This window comes from Hemitrygon akajei, chromosome 21, assembly GCF_048418815.1.
Source record: "Hemitrygon akajei chromosome 21, sHemAka1.3, whole genome shotgun sequence".
In the NCBI taxonomy this organism is placed as follows: domain Eukaryota; kingdom Metazoa; phylum Chordata; class Chondrichthyes; order Myliobatiformes; family Dasyatidae; genus Hemitrygon; species Hemitrygon akajei.
Genome location: NC_133144.1, coordinates 20329317 through 20347331, shown reverse-complemented (window position 1 = coordinate 20347331; position 18015 = coordinate 20329317). Strand labels below are relative to the sequence as shown.

The window sequence follows — 18015 nt, the reverse complement described above, 5'->3', positions numbered from 1 at the left end:
AGGATAGTCAGATAGGACAAAATTACAATCAGTGGGTTTAGTTGCACTGTAACAGGGACCAAATTAAAAGGATGACAATACAGGACTGAAGCTGTATTTGAATGCATGCAGCTTATGGAATATGATTATCTTGTAGCGTGGTCAGAGATCAGCAGGTATGACTATGGGTGTCTCAGAGTCGTGGCTAAAAGGTTATGGTTAGAAGCTTAACATTCAATGATATGCACTGTATCAAAGGATAGGCAGAAAGGGTAGGGCAACTCAGTTGGTAAAAATTTAAATCAAATCTTTAGAAAGGTGACCAAGGACAAGAGTCATTGTGGGTAGAGTTAAGGAACTGCAAAGGTAAAACGACCTTAATGGCATTTATACACAGACCTCCAAATAGTAGCCAGGATGAGGGCTACAATTTACACTAGGAGATAGAAAATGCATGTCTAAAGGGCAATGTTGCGATAGTCACAGGAAATTCCGATATGCAGGCAGACTGGGGGGGAGGGGGGGAGAAATCAGATCAGAGCTAATTTTGGACTCAGAAGTTATGAGATGGGTTTTTTTTTAAAGATCAATACTGTCAATTGGTTGTTATGCAATGAACTGGATTTGATTAGGAAGGTAAAGGAACCCTTATGAGGCAGTGATCACAATTTGATAGAATTCACTCTGCAAATTTGAGACACTACAGTCAGATGTATCAGTACAGATACACAAGAGACTAGCTGACCAAAGCTGATTGGAAGGGGACACTAGCAAGGATGACAGTAGTACAGTAATGGCTAGAGTTTCTGGGGGCAACTTGGAAGGAGCAGGATAGATACATACCAAAGTAGTTGTATTCTAAAGGCAAGATGATAAAACCATGGCTATTAAGGGAAGCCAAAACCAACATGAAAGCAAAAGTGAGGGCATAAAATAGAGCAAAAATTTGTGGGACGTTAGAGGCTGGGAAAACTTTAAAATCAATAGAAAGAAACCAAAAAGCTATCGGGGCAAAAAAAATGAAATATGAAGGTAAGCTTGCCAATAATATCAAAGGATACCACAAGATTTTTTTTTAACCCCCAGATACAAAGAGTAGATATTGGACTGCTGGAAATTGATGAAGAGGTTGTAATGGGGACAAGAAATGGCAGATGAACGCAAGTATATTACATCAGTCTTCACCGTGGAAGACACCAGTTGTATGCCAGAGATTCAAGAATGCCAGATTAAGTAGTGAGTGTAGCTGCTGTTACTAGGGAGAAGCTGTGTGGGAAGCTGAAAGATTTGAGGAAGATAAGCCACCTAGACCAGGTGGATCATACCCCAAGTTTCTGAAAGAGATAGCTGAAGAGATTGTGGAGGCATTAGTAATGATTTTTCAAGAATCACTAGATTCTGGCATGCCTCCAGAGGACAGGAAATTTGCAAATATTACCACTGTTCAAGGGAAGAGGCAGAAGGAAGATAAGCTAGCTAGCCTGACCTCAGCAGATGTGAAGATAGAGTTGATTAGCAAGGATGAGGTTTTGGTATACTTGGAGGCTCATGGTAAAATAGCCAAAGTCCTTAAGGGAAAAATCTTGCTTGAACAACCTGTTAGAATTATTTGAGGAAATAGCAAAACAGACAAAGAATCAGTGGATGTGGTGTACTTGGATTTTCAGAAGGCCTCTGACAAGGTACTGCATATGAGGATGCTTAGCAAAATAAGAGCCTATGGTATTACAGGAAAGATACTAGCACAGAGCATTGGTTGATTGGCAGGAGGCGAAGATGGTAATAAAGTGAGCCTTTTCTGATTGGTTGCTGGTGACTAGTAGTATCCTGCAGGGTCTGTGTGGAGACCACTTTTTACATTGTACGATATTGATTTGGACAACAGAACTGATGGCTTTGTGGCCAGCATTGTGAATGACACGAAGATAGTGAGGGGCAGGTAGTGTTGAGGAAGTAGGGAGGCCACAGAAGAACTTAGTTTAGGAGAAAGGGCAAAAAGGTGTGAGCTGGAATACAATGTCAGGAAGTGTATGGTCATGTGCTTTGGTAGAAGAAATACAAGTGTAGATTGTTTTCTAAATTCAAAAAATTGGAGGTGCAAAGAGATTTATAGTCCTTGTGTAGAATCCCCTAAAGATCAACTTGCAAGTTGTGTTGGCAGTGAAGGAGCCAAATGCAATGTGAGCATTTATTTTAAGACTAGAATATAAAATCAAGGATGCAATGCTGATGCTGTACAAGGCACTGGTAAGGCCTCACTTGGGAGTATGAACAGGTTTGGGTTCTTGTCTGGGAAAGGATGTGCTGATATTGGAGAGGGTTCAGAGGTTTATGAAATGACTTCAGGAATGAAAGACTTATTGAGGAGCATTTGCTGGCCCTGGGCCCACACTCATTGGAATTTAGAATGAGGGAATTTCATTAAAACCTAAAGAATGCTTAAAGGTCTAGATCAAATAGATGTGGAGAGGATGTTTTCTACAGTGAAGGAGTCAAGGACCAGAAGCACTACCTTAAAATTGAGGGACATCTAATTTAGAATATAGGTTAGAGAAATTTCTTTAGCCAGAATGCAGTGCATCTGGAATTCACTGGAGGCCAGGTCATGAGGTATATTTAAGATAAAGGTTGATAGATTCTTGATTAGTCAAGGCATGAAGGGTTACAGGAAGAAGGCAGGAGAATAGGGTTGAGGGGGAATGGATCAGCTATGGCCAAATGGCAGAGCAGACTCAATGGCCCAAATGGCTTAATTCTGCTCCTGGGCCTTTATGACCTTATAAAATTGATTCAAAATAAACATGATTTCTGGCTCCCCATGCAAACCAGCTTGTGTCCTTACTCAGCTATGAGCCATCATTTAGGGCTTTATGAGTGAACAGTATACCAGAGGGTGAAATCCCTGATCCTCTGTTTAAGAATTGGAGCTGTATTCCTAATCTGGAGAGATAATGGGAGTGCCACTGTCAATTAATAACCCACACCTACAGGATGGTCTGCAAAACAACCCTAGCCACTATTTTTCCCTCCCACAGCCACTGCTACTGACTGAACCCCAGCCAAACTGTTTCCTCCTCAGATCCAACAGTCAAGTGCAGCAAGCAGTGTAGCACTCAGGACAGATGGCCTGGGTAAAAACAATGTACAAATTTCCTCAAAACAGTAACTTAGCTTAAATGTTACTACTGACTGATCAACAGCAGCCACAAATGATAAAGCATACTCACTTTGGGAACAACTTCCCCTCTGCCAGTAACCCGATTAACATTACCTTTTGTACCATTTTTATTTATAGATTTGTCATTGTACTGCAATGCTGCAGCAAAACAATTTATCACATGTTGTGATAGTAATCTGTTTCTGATAGTAAAGCATCTATTAACGCATTTCTCCCAGGCCTATGAGAAATAATCTCAGTTGAAAGTAAATTCCAGAGCCTTTTGAAGCAGACTGCATATTTGGCCACTTTAAAAGAGATCAAATTATCATTCAGTACTCAACTTTTAGTATTTCTTGTTATTACTATGCAATTGTAGATCAAACTATTGTGTACACTGTAGGCAAAATCAATTTTCCCCAAAGACATTAGTAAAAACATTTAAAAGACAACACCAACAACACCCAAAATACCTCTTTGCAGCGCATCCTGCGACTTGACATCTTGAAATAATATTCACTTGCACCATCATTACTCATAAGATCATGTGTGCAAGATTGCAGTAATGCACGCACAGACTTCTCGGATTCAAAAACCAAGTAGACATAACCTAGCAATGTAAGAGTTAACCAATTTAGTCAATTTTTAAGTTCTTGCATTGGGAAACAGAAGAGCTTAACATAGTGCATCTTATTAACCTACAAAGCAAAAACCAGACAATGAAATTACAAATGGTAAGTTATGCACAAAAAGATGCATAAGTTTGTATTTTGAAACTGGGTTTCAACATCCCAAAATGCACTTGAAATAAATGCATTAGAGGCTATGCTATTCAGGTATACATTTAGCAAGTTAGTACAAAAAACCAGACTTGTTAGTTTCTGCAACTGTCAGTCAAGTTAACGGAGTTTGATGCAAAACACCATTTTCATATTAGCCTGTAAAATTGAGTCTTGTACAGATGATAGTTCACTATTTCTATTACATTATAAATCAAGGCTAAAAATGTACTGCTGTGCTTTAAATTTAAAAAATAGCTTTGCTACAAGATTGATTGTTTCAACCCATGAAGCCTTAAATGCCTTTACTCACTATACAAGGTGACTTGGCATCCGCTGTACCTGCATGCATACCAGTGCTCTGACCCACAACCGTAGTGATGATGTGTTCACATCAGAACAGGTAAAATGTCCTACCATATCTCAGTTCTCATTACCTTTTGGCATATTACCTTTGGGGGGGCATCGAGGGTGCTTGCCATCCTTACCCGGCCATTCCACACTCAGTGAACCAAATACTCTGAAAGTATTTATCAGTCCCACTAAGGATAAAAGAAACCATTAAAAACCATAAATAGAATTCTGCCAAATGTCATGACAAACCCAAAAGCACAAGCCACAAAATGTCTAACATCTTAGTGATCGCAACAAGATGGTCATAACTTCTAATTTAGAAGTCATCTCTTCACATTCACAATTTTAACAAAAGACATTTGCTCGAGACTGAAATTTGGTAAACACTAGAAACATAACATTCTTAGAGCAGAATCAGGTATTAGTTTCAATCACTGACTCACCCAAGATTAATTACAAGCTTCAGGTCAAAAATCAGCAAATTTTATTTTATAATAGTCTTCAAAATTTAGCTTGCTCAAGATATCTGCCAGTGCCCAACAGGGGTGAACACAGGATGTTTGCTCCACCTTTGCACCTGAATCACTACTGGACAAAGTCATTTTGATCAAGGAGATGTTTCATGAATGCCTTAAATGAACAGCTTAAAGTGCAGGATACTCACTGTGATAAAAAAAAAACCCAAAAATACACTACCACCAAAATTTAGGATTATACATGCAGTCCATGAATCATTTGCCCAACGGTGTGAAAAATAGTACTATTTCCTTCTCCTTAACCCCTCCACCATTCTATGTTTTCAGGAATACTTTGCATATCACTAAATACTACATTCAAGAGGAAGATTTATTTGAGAAAAAGCACAGAATAGGCCCTACCAGACCTTCACCACCCAGCAACCCCTAATTTAATCCTAGCCTAATCACAGCACAATTTATAACCACCAATTAACTACTAACCAGTAGATCTTTGGACTGTGGGAGGAAACTAGAGCACCCAGAGAAATCCCACAGTTATGGGGAGAATGTATAAACTCCTGACAGACAACAGCATGAATTGAACACAGGTCTCTTGTACCGTAAAGCATCATGCTAACCACTATGCCACTGCGTGTTGACCCTCGATGAAGTGTTAAGATAATCAAGTTGATAGGACGCCCAAATTACGTGGTAACTGAGGGGAAGTTGTGGTCAAAGTGCAAATCGTAATTTTACCTTTAAGACAGCAGCTTTAGAAATATGAATAATATTGGAAATGAGGATCAGAATTTTATACTAAAAGTAGACAGGAAGGCAATAAAACCATTCATTGCCAGCATTACAGAAAGATGAAACAAAATGCTCTGAAAATCCTCAGACTCCAAGTTAAAAACTTTCAATCGTCTCCGAAGTCATTAAGGCAAGTTCAATTTAATTGGAATGGAACAGGTTAATAAGAATGATAAAATATACTTAAAGCCACTATTAGTTGTCTAATTGAAATTGGACAGTGACCAAAGTATCCAAAACTGTTTAATACCTATTCATTCACTGATAGCCCAAATTACATGTATTCAAATCAGTATTGTTTCATTGGTTTTGAGATGAAGGTTTGACAATTCTTAGTCATTGTGTATAATTAGTCTGAATTACATATTTAATAGAAAATTACTGCTAACTGGAATGCGATGCCTAATGACAAGATCAGAGTCATCTAGGATTTAGAAATAAATTAGTGTTTTAATGACTGCAGGCCTTTGGGATACCAAGACAGTTAAGAGGAAACTAATGTTAAACATTAGTCTGAACTCAAGTGCAAATGGCATCTTCTGTGCCGTTGTAATTCCATGCAGTGCAGATAATCAAGCAACTATTTCAGAGAAAAGCAACACTAATATTCAGTAGATAGTAATGGTCAAAAAATTTACCTGGGTATCAGCCAAATGTTACTACTACAAATATTAGCTAGCTATGGAAGAGCATTTTAGACATTTGATATACTGTACACTCAAGACATACAAGAGCTGATAGTTACCTTCAGTTATGTCCCAGGGCACACCACCTAAGAACACTTTGCAGGAATAGATTGGGTTCTTATAATTCCGGGGTGGCAGCTGGCCTCTCCATGTAAATGAGGCTTCACTCATTGCTTTAGAAAAGATGGAAAAGTCAAGGGAGTTGCATTTCTTAGTACTCATACTTCATACACCATTACTTTGAAATACTGAAAGACATCTTGGATATATATTCAACTGCACTATGCACCCATGCCACATGACTGCAAGAGATGAATGTGCAGCAGCTCTAGCCTCAGACATGCTGTGTACAGCAGCTGGTAACAGTCATTTCCTGGAACAGAAATTGTCTGGTTATATGCAATTACTACAAAGCCATGGAAACTTCACATAAAACCAGAAAGTTTACAATCTAAGTCAGTGGCTACAAGGCTAAAGCTGTCACATTTAAATAAATTTGGAAAGCTAAAGTGAAGGTAACATTAGTGACAACAGAATTCTTTTATTACTCAACATCTTTCAAGTCATTACAGTATTAAACATTAAATCTCAAACATTTACCTTAGTTTAACTTGTACCAAATTGCAGTTCCATACCCAAATACACCTGGATAGATACTTTCATTTTGACTGCACAGATACCTAGCAATTTGGATACCACTAATGCTGAGAATGAAGTTTAAATTTCAACCCACATATGTTGATAAACATTAGCACCCATTTAGTAAAAATATCACCCAAAAAGATACAAATGTTCATTACTTTGTATACAAGTTACTGGTCACAGTTTGAGTTTAGAAAGGGTACAGGAAACCCAAAGTTGCATAACATGGCCCTGCAAACCACCATGCCTTGGCAGTATGAACTATTTGAATCCATTGCAAATACCTGGTCCATAGCTTTCCACACAATGACATTCCAAGTGCTTGTCTAGATATTTAATCCAGAGCACCTGCGACAACTCAGGTAGTGCACACTATGTACTAACCATCCTGAGGGAACAATTCTTCAAATAGTCAAACTTCTTCCATAAACTATTACCCTCTAGTTTTGGATACCTCTTGGACAAAAGTTCCAGCTTTAGTTTTTACACCCTAGAGCCCCCCAGCCTGCTCTGCTTCAAAGAAAAACCTAATCTACAAAAGCAATTAAACACTAACTTGTGAACCTCCCCTGCACACACTAATGCAATCATGAGCTTCATATAGTAGTGTCCAGAACTGTGGACAAATCAATGCTTTATTGAACCATAACCTTGATCCAATAGAATTTGCCCTGGCTAATGAAGGCTGATACCTTGTTTGGTTTCTTCACACCATATGTGCTGCCACCTGCAGGGATCCTCTTTCTGTCATGAATGGTTGGGCCTTGAGGAGTAGAGGAACACATGGATCTTCAGTGTATATCCTTCCCACATTCTTCCAAGGAATATCTCACTTGAGATTAAATTCTATCTGCCATTACTGCTCATTTTATTAAAAATAATTTAGTGTAACCCCAGATCCTCATTTGCCTTCTACATATTCAACTTAAACAGCAAAGTCCCTGCACTGAAACAGCAATACACAACCATCAGACTTTCAATCACAAAAATCCTACAACTACCTATTGAAGCAAAACACTTCAAAGCAACTTCCAAAAATTACAGTAATTGAGATCAAAATTGTTTAAATTTGCAGATTAAAAGCCTTAAAAAGCCAGACACCAATGCTGGATACCTTGCATATTTACAGAAGCAAACAGTACTATAAGGGATGTGGAATATACACAAAAATATTACTGGAGAATTTAAGCAATGAAACAGGAATGTGCCCACCTACCTGCAGCTTGTCTATGCAGTCTAGCCTCTTTTTCAATACTGAAAGGATCTTCTGGACTTTCCAAGAGATCCCAATTTGCCCAACCAGAATTTGCTGACCACCTTTTGAAGGGGTTAGGGCTCACTGGATTCGTACCCGAAACTTGATCTTGATCCAGTCGAGGGCTCATACCAACCCGTTTCATTGAATCCCTGTTTGCTCCACCCATTGGCAGGAAGGAAATTGGAGGAGAAATTCGAAGGCTCGACTATATATTTTAAAAAAAAACATGTTTGGTATACCAAGATTTTTCCCCACTATCCAAAACTTGCATCTTAAATTAAATCTTTGGTTATCAAGGAATCATGCAGAGACCCTAAAGTTTACCCTAAACTTGAGAATTCAAGTATAAAAGCAAGTGACAAACTAGTTGTCTTAAAGAATAAAGTCCTAGTCCAAGTTTAAAAATTGCAGCAGATACAAATTATTCTGATGTTAGCATTTCTATTAGATGTTCATCAAAATAAGATTTTGCTACAGCAATTTAGGCATTCAACACATTTAAAAGTGAAAGCTTCAACTTTTAATTGAAATTTCTGAATTTCAATACCATTTATCAATTCAATTTAAATGCAAACATGCAACCATTTTGGATCATGCACTAAATTGGGATTGTCTGCACCCACAGTACAGGTAAAGTGACCGGGACTGTGCATTATACCATCTTTTCAACCATATTCATGTTAATGTCAAATTGACAAAGCATTTTAATTTTATAAATACTGACATTCACTTTTTACATAAACATTCTGCATTTTTCCTTTCCATTTTCATGAATTCACTACCTGGTACCTTAACACCTGAATATCAACCATCCATAACACAAGTACCCCCATCTGAAAATCTCCAGAATCTGAATTTTTATGCTGACGTGATGTAACAAATGGAAAATTCCACAAGGTCACTAGGAAGGTTCCCAGACAATGTGCAGATCTCAACACTCCAGACAGTTCTCAGAAGTGACTTCGCATGTAATGAACAGAAGTTAATGAAAAATAGAACACAGCACAAAGCGAACAAGGATGTCAATCATATTGAAAGTGGATTTGTCAGTAAAGTGAATATACGCTGTTAAACAGTATGCTGATTATGAAACAAGCAAGGATATCCAGTGAACTGAAAATTGAAGATAATTGTGAATATTCAGTATGCTGGTTGCAGAAATTTAAGGAAACGGCATGACATTAAGTTTTATTTGAAGTGTCCGATCATGAAACAGAAATTCATTCAGTTTGCCAAGATCATTGCTGATGAAAATGTAACACCTGAACTCAGCAAGCCAGGCAGCATCTATTGGGTGGGGGAGGGGCGGAGAGAGAGAAACAGTACAGTCAACACTTTGGGCCGAGAAGAAAAGATGAGTAGATTCAGATTATACAGGGCCCCAAAGAGTCCTTCCAGGTGAGGCGACACTTCAGAGTCCGTTGGGGTCATACAGCAGCCTCCTGTATATCAGTAGGACCCAACGTAGATTCGGAGACCATTTCGCCAAGCACTGCTCCGTCTGCCAGAAGTGAGATCTCCCAGTGGCCACTCATTTTAATTCCACTTCCCATTCAGATATATCTATCCATGGCCTCTGTCGTGATGAGGCCACACCCAGGTTGGAGGAACAACACCTTGTATTCTGTTTGGATAACCTCCAACCTGATAGCATGAACATCAATTTCTTGAACTGCTGGTAATGCCCCCAACCCTTCATTTCACATCCCCTTTTACCTCATCTCCTTGCCTCCTTTTGGTGCTTCTCACCCCTTTTCTTTCTTTCAGGGCCTTTTCACTTCTATCAGACTCCCCTTTCTCAAGCCCTGCATCTCTTTCAATCAACTTCCCAGCTCTTACTTCCCTCCCTCTCCTGGTTTCATCCATCTTGTTTCTCTCTCCCCTACCTTTCAAATCTACTCATTTCTTTCCCTCCAGTCCTGCTGAAGGGTCTCAGCCCAAAATGTCAACTTTACACCTTTCCTTGACTGACCCGACTTCCTCCAGCATTTTGTGTTGCTTGAATTTCCAGCATCTTCAGATTTTCTCTTTTGTGATTTGAAGTCTACATGCCGATTGTTTTTATAAAACCCAAAATAAAAATAGTGTACTGTAACCTTTTAATCAAAAAACATTGTAGGTGGAGACTGAAAGCCTGCCATTGTCTGTTGTTGTTCATCAGCTGATTCAGGTATTCTCCTGATGCTGCTGTGCTGCTTTCATTATCCACATGCTGATTGAGGTCCAATGTTTGACAATTTAAGAGCCAAGCAGAATCCGAAAGGTTGGATTCTGTTCTTATCAAGGTGGGGAAGCCCAAGCCCATGACCAGGAACAATCCAAGACTTGTACAGCTTACACACCAGACCAGGTTGAAATAGTTGGGGTCAGAGGCAAGAAACAAGATGTTTCAACTCATGCTCCACGGGCTTTGCTCATCTTTATGCTGGACTGAAACAAGGCCTTCAACTAGAGGTCTTCTGGATCAGCTGCAGTGATGCCTGGCATTGTAAACTTCAGTTCAGAATGCTGTTTGCTTGCTTTCATTGTTTGCACTCTGGGTGCTTGGTCTGCTTTTAATTTTAATGGGTTCTAGTTGAGTTTTGTTTTGTGGCTGCATGCAAGGAGATGAATCTCAAGGATACATAAAGTATACATACTTCAATAAAATGTACTTTGAAATGTAATAATTTTGCTGTTAAGTACATGTGTCATGAACAAGTGCAAGACAGACTACTCACTGGTAGCACACAAGTTATATCAGAAATGGAGATTCCCAAGCCATCTCATTATATATTCAAAAATATCCAAAACACTTCTAGCACTAAACATTTTAGACAACTGGTACTCAATCTGTACTATTTAAGTAAAAACTTACATAAATTCTCTAACACAAATCTCGTTGACAAGGCCCAAAAAAGCAGCAGTGCTTGCTCAGTTACACATGAATGATCTTTGCTTTTCAATCCTTCAAGATCTAATACGTAAACTACCCTCATGATTTACCAATTTCAAATATCACTAAAATAGTCACATATTTGCCATAATTCAGATGTTTCAGATCACGTTCATGACATCCTGAAGTGAGAGGGGGGAACAACCAGAGGTTGTTGTACATATTGGTACCAACGACATAGGTAGGAAAAGGAAAGAGGTCCTGAAAACAAACTACAGGGAGTTAGGAAGGAAGTTGAGAAGCAGGACCGCAAAGTTAGTCATCTCCGGATTACTGCCTGTGCCACATGACATTGAGTATAGGAATAGAATGAGTTGGAGGATAAATGCGTGGCTGAGGGTTTGAAGCAGGGGGCAAGGATTCAGATTTCTGGATTATTGGGCCCTCTTTTGGGGCAGGTGTGACCTGTACAAAAAGGACAGGTTGCACTTGAATCCCAGGGGGATCACTATCCTGGAAGGGAGGTTTGCTAAGGCTACTGGGAAGAGTTTAAAACTAGAATTGTTGGGAGGGTGGGAACCAAACTGAAGAGACTGGGGGAAAGGCGGTTGGCTCACAAACAGAAAGCGTGTGAGGGAGGATAAGCAAGTGATAGAGAAGGGACACTCTCAGACAAGGAGTATTGTGAACAAAGTGGATGAGCTTAGAACGTGGATCAGTACTTGGAGCTAGGATGTGGTGGCCATTACAGAGACTTGGATGGATCAGGGACAGGAATGGTTACTTCAAGTGCTGGGTTTTAGATGTTTCAGAAAGGACAGGGAGGAAGGCAAAAGAGGTGGAAGGGTGGCACTGTTGATCAGAGATAGTGTCACGGCTGCAGAAAAGGTGGACGTCATGGAGGGATTGTCTATGGAGTCTGTGGGTGGAGGTTAAGAACAAGGGGTCAATAACTCTTACTGGGTGTGTGTTTTTTAAAAAAAAAATATGCCACCCAATAGTAACAAAGATATTGAGGAGCAGATAGCAAAACAGATCCAAGAAAGGTGTCATAATAAGTGTTGTCGTGGTGGGAGATTTTAATTTCCCAAATATCGATTGGCATCTCCCTAGAGCAAGGGGTTTAGATAGGGTGGAGTTTGTTGTGTTCAGGAAGGTTTCCTGACACAATGTGTAGATAAGCCTACTAGAGGAGAGACTGTCCTTGATTTGGTATTGGGAAATGAACCTGGTCAAGTGTCAGATCTCTCAGTGGGAGACAGTGATCATAATTCTATCTCCTTTACAATAGCATGAGAGAGAGGAACAGACAAGTTAGAAAAGCATTCAATTGGAGTAAGGGGAATTATGAGACTATCAAGCAGGAACTTGGAAGCTGAAATTGGAAACAGATGTTCTCCAGGAAAGGCATGGAAGAAACATGGCAGATGTTCAGGGGATACTTGTGTGGAGTTCTGCATAGGTACGTTCCAATGAGACAGGGAAGTTATGGTAGGGTACAGGAAATGTGGTATACAAAGGCTGTAGTAAATCTAGTCAAGAAGAGGTTTACAAGAAGTTCAGAGAGATAGCCTTACAATCTTCTATATCTCTAACATTACCTAACAGGAAGGAGTTTAAGAAGGGAATTAGGGGAGCCAGAAGGGGCCATGAGAAGGGCTTGGCAGGCAGGATTAAGGAAAACCAAGGCATTCTACAAATATGTGAAGAGCAAGAGGATAAGATGTGAAAGAATAGGACCTATTGAGTGTGACAGTGGGAAAGTGTGTACAGAACCGGAGGAAATAGCAAAGGCACTTAATGAATTCTTAACTTCAGTATTCACTATGGAACAGGATCTTGGTATTGTAGTGATGACTTGCAGCAGACCGAAAAGCTTGAGCATGTAGATATTAAGAAAGGATGTGCTGGAGCTTTTGGAAAGCATCAAGTTGGATAGGTCGCCAGGAGTGGATGAGATGTATCCCAGGCTACTGTGGGAGGTGAGGGAGGAGATTGCTGAGCCTCTGGTGATCTTTGCATCATCAATGGGGACGGGAGAGGTTCCAGAGGGTTGCAGATGTTGTTCCCTTATTCAAGAAAGGGAATAGAGATAGCCCAGGAAATTATAGACCAATGAGTCTTACTTCAGTGGTTGGTAAGTTAATGGAGAAGACCCTGAGAGGCAGGATTTATGAACATTTGGAGAGGTATAATATGATTAGGAATAGTCAGCATGGTTTTGTCAAGGCAGGTCATGCCTTACAAGACTGATTGAATTTTGAGGATGTGACTAAACACATTGAAGGTAGAGCAGTAGATGTAGTGTATATGGATTTCAGCAAGGCATTTGATAAGGTACCCCATGCAAGGGGTATTGAGAAAGTGAGGCAGCATGGGATTCAAGAGGACATTGCTTTGTGGATCCAGAACTAGCTTGCCCACAGAAGGCAACGAGTGGTTGTAGATGCATCATATTCTGTATGGAGGTTGGTTACCAGTGGTGTGCCTCAGGGATCTGTTCTGGGACCTTTACTCTTCATGATTTTTTATAAATGACCTGGATGAGGATATGGAGGGATGGGTTAGTAAATTTGCTGATGACACAAAGGTTGGGGGTGTTGTGGATAGTGTGGAGGGCTGTCAGAGGTTACAATGGGACACTGACAGGATGCAAAACTGGACTGAGAAGTGGCAGATGGAGTTCAACCCAGATAAGTGTGAGGTGGTTCATTTTGGTAGGTCAAATATGATGGCAGAATATAGTATTAATGGTAAGACTCTTGGCAGTGTGGAGGATCAGCAGGATCTTGGGGTCCAAGTCCATAGGACGCTCAAAGCAGCTGCACAGGTTGATTCTGGTTAAGGCGGCATACAGTGTATTGTCCTTCATCAATCGTGGAATTGAATTTAGGAGCCTAGAGGTAATGTTGCAGCTCTACAGGACCCTGGTCAGACCCCACTTGGGAGTACTGTGCTCAGTTCTGGTTGCCTCACTACAGGATGTGGAAACCATAGAAAGGGTGCAGAGGAGATTTACAAGGATGTTGCCTGGATTGGGGAGCATGCCTTATGAGAATAGGTTGAGTGAACACGGCCTTTTCTCCTTGAAGAGACAGAGGATGAGAGGTGTCCTGATAGAGGTATACAAGATGAGAGGCATTGATTGTGTGGATAGTCAGAAGCTCCCCCCACTCCCCAGGGCTGAAATGGCTGCCACAAGAGGGCACAGGTTTAAGGTGCTTGGGAGTAGATACAGAGATGTTAGGGGTAAGTTTAAAAAAAACGTGTAGAGTGGCGAGTGCGTGGAATGGGCTGCTAGTAACAGTGGTGAAGGCGGATACGATAGGGTCTTTTAAGAGACTTCTAGATAAGTACATGGAGCTTAGTAAAATAGAGGGCTATGGGTAGCCTAGTAATTTCTAAGGTAGGGACATGTTGGGCACAACTTTGTGGGACAAAGGGCCTGTATTGTGCTGCAGGTTTTCTATGTTTCTATAATTCCATCAAGAACTACAGCATTTTTTTTCTTTTTACAAATGGCTCAACATAATTGGTGCAATTTCACAAATTCTCCATTAGCTCATTGACATATCAATAGCAATAAATGCAAAAATCTGCTAATTCATCTATTTCCTCACCATCCTTCAATCAGACCCCTCCAATTGGAAAGGGACCACTACAGTAGCAAATTTATGTCAGATATTCCAGTCTGAGGACATACCAGACTATTCAATCTTTGTGTATTAAAACACTAAATATCACACTTGTTACTGCTAATAGGAAGCTCGAAAAATAGGTAAAATTAGCTTTGATCTCACTCTTACAAAACAAAAATGCATTTCTATGACCCATGTTTGTTGTAGAATAAGTCAACATTAACATTTTAGCAAAGGCACTCACCTTTACAGATCTACACAAGAATGTAGTTGGAAATTATACAGCCTGCAGCCACTATCAAAGCATGACACCCAAATATTAAAGTGGGAATAGTCAAGTCCCAATGTGACACTAAACACCATATCAAAGCTAAAAGTCTCCTACCAATCTTAAAGTCCAATACAAATCTGCAAATTTCACTATGCACCCAGAAAAAGCAGATTGGGTGCACAAGTACAAATGCCAAGTAATCAAGACATTCCAGTCTTGCACTAAATTTGAAAACCATTATTAATACTCATATCAACTTGACTTCTGAAATTGAAAATTCTTACCATTAGCTCTGAAAGGGGATCCGAACCAGAGCTGATGCCACTTGTGTCCGAGTCCGAAGGGCTGCTTGAACGAGAATCCAACATGGAACGACTATCCAATCGCTTTGGCAAAGATGATGCAAATTGGTCAGCATAACTTGTGCCTATTGGATCCGGTGATGGGAACCCAATGGATGTTCTAGGCAGCTGAGTACTCAGTGGATTAGTGAGCAAGCTTAAAACTGCAATTAGGAAGATGAGCAATTTCAAAATGCACAGCTTTAATTAAAACACTTCTCCAAACAGCTGAGAGGTGCAGCTTGCACTCCCATCAAGCAGGACCTTATCAAAGGCCTTAGAAGTCCATACAGACTTAACAATCCTATCTTCATCTATCCCCTAGTTACCTCTTCATAAAACTCAATTTGTTAGACATTACCTCCTACAAATGCTATCACAACTTGAAATCATTGCCAGACTCAAATTATGGAGTATAGCTGGAAGACAGACTGGCTGCAACAAGAAACTTGACAAATTGACCACAGCATGGACTTTGCAAGTCAGGAAATATAACAGGGAGTCTGCCATCATTGAGCCTGCTCCACTATTCAAGATCATGACCGATCTGGTCATGAACTCAGTCTCATCAACCTGCCAGGATTTCCATCTTATAATGAATTTTGTACTCATAGGCAGCACATCCCAATGCATCTATTTGAATGGGAGTCACTGTCAGAACCCTGATTTCAAAAAAAAAATCTAACCTGAAAAGATAGTTTGAATTTAAACTCCCCAATTAGAGAAATTTACAAATCAAGACCTTTGACTGTAACTAATTAATAGGCAATCAGGGAACTCCACCCAAGGCCCAATCACTGTTGCATTTAGGCTACGTCCACACTAGACCAGATAAATCCGTAACCAAAGATTTTTCTCTTTGTTTTGATCCTCTGTCCACACTGAAACAGTGTTTTCCTCCCCAAAAACAGCTTTTTTTAAAATGCTTTCCGGAGTGTGCAAATCTGAAAACATCAATTGGGTGGTGGTGTGTACAGGGTAACCAAAGCTTTTTAAAAACTAATCATGACGTGCCGGAACAGATGGTGGCTGCAACATGGCATTTCATTGTTTTCTTGAACGCAATCTCCAACACAACAACAATGGCAGATGGCTTCAGGAGACTGTCCCCGAGCAGAATATTACTGCAACATTGCAGTATGACAGTGTTTCAACACCACGCCCCCCTCCCCCCGCCCCACACAGCCTAACAATTTCAGAACAGACAGCAACGAGACTGATGCCAGGAGAGTTAGAAATTTACTCATACTTTTGACCCATAAGCTTACTGAATATATAATCACTTTGCCCTGTTTTCTGTCCTTGTATAAAGGTGGTTTACCCATTTATGCAAGTACTTCTCTGACAATAGATATGTAACAGCCTAATATAACATTGTATGGAAATACAACACTGATGCAGACATTTTTATACATTTAACAAGGTGCTTTATTAATGTATTGCTTGTGCATACATTCAATAGATGCAATTGTCACTACTTCCAAAATGTTATTTTTAAGTAGTAGCTTATGTTTGGCACAGACGTGAAAAGGCTAAGTTTCACTTTTACTCAGGTAAAAATAAAATCAGTTTTGCCCAGTAACTCGTTTTATTGCACATGTTAAAACAGCAAAATACAGAAAGACATGGTGAAAATAACAAACAAATGAGATAACAGCAAATTTCACTTTTGCCAACAAGCCTTATTGCATTTAGTTGTAGCTGTCATCCCTTTCATCAGTGAAAAGACTATGGCTGTAGGAAAGGTTTCTGTGGAACTGGGGAAGATGTTGGTGGGGCCACCCGGGGGTCTGCGTGTCCCTATGTGTAGCTATTGTAGTGGCTGTGAGGCTGGTATTGTAGCATTGAAAAGAACTTTAGGGGGGGGGGGGGGGGAGAAGAGAGAACAGAGCCATCATATTCCTCATCACTGCAAATCCCTCTGCAACAGAGTTAGTCAGTTTTTCAATGTTCGTCATCAGCCAGGTCATACTGTCCGTGAACTCCCTGTCAGTAGCCTCCATACGTTCCAGTATTTGTTTTTTTAGTTTTAAGTCCTCCTGCGAGAGAGCCAACAGCTATCCGCCGTTTGGCAATTTCCTTTTAAAAGTTTTTCTAGCCTGTAATTGGACAAACGTGCACCAAATCTTTCACGGCGAGATTCAACACCAAACCTGTCGCTTGTTTTCTGTAGATGTGTCCTGCGCATGGCCAGTACGTGATTCACCCAAATACCCATTTTAATATGGACGGAGGTATTTTCAATAACACCTGGTGTGGACGCCTACTGTTTTTACGCGAAACCAGTGTTTTCAAAATTATCCGGTCCAGTGTGGATACAGCCTCAGCCTTGATTCTAGGTCAATTGACTCCACAGCTGTAAAAGCACAATTTAGCCCATCAAATGTGTGCAAACCTATGTGGACTGAAGTGCATTAGTTAATTACTTCATAGTAACAATTAATGACAAACAAGTGCAGCTGCTCCCTGGTTACAGAAGTAGTGAATTACAAATATCCAACACAAATTTCAGTTAGAGCAATACATCACAAATCCACAAGATATAGGAGCAGAATTAGGTCATTTGGCCCATCGAGTCTGCTCTGTCATTTCATCATGGATGATCCAATTTCCCCTCAGCCCCAATCTCCTGCCTTCTCCAGGTATCCCTTCATGCCATGACCAATCAAGAATCCATTAACCTCTGCCTTAAATATACATAAAAAGCCTCCACAGCTGTCTGCGGCAACAAATTCCACAGATTTACTTGTCTGGCTAAAGAAATTCA

General features: G+C 40.2%; 1 protein-coding gene across 6 annotated transcripts in view; it reads right to left on the bottom strand.

Moving 5' to 3' along the window:
- LOC140714138 (cytoplasmic polyadenylation element-binding protein 1-like) overlaps positions 1-18015 on the bottom strand; it is a 95182-nt gene that overhangs the window by 12666 nt on the left and 64501 nt on the right. For 5 of the 6 annotated variants that reach the window (XM_073024961.1, XM_073024960.1, XM_073024955.1 and 2 more), the window contains exons 4-8: positions 15192-15412; positions 8082-8328; positions 6283-6396; positions 4353-4457; positions 3610-3746 (exon numbers count right to left, since the gene is read on the bottom strand). In XM_073024961.1, the coding sequence (XP_072881062.1) occupies positions 3610-3746; positions 4353-4457; positions 6283-6396; positions 8082-8328; positions 15192-15412 (824 nt within the window). The remainder of the gene's footprint in view (positions 1-3609; positions 3747-4352; positions 4458-6282; positions 6397-8081; positions 8329-15191; positions 15413-18015) is intronic. The other variant, XM_073024956.1, reaches the window with a different exon arrangement.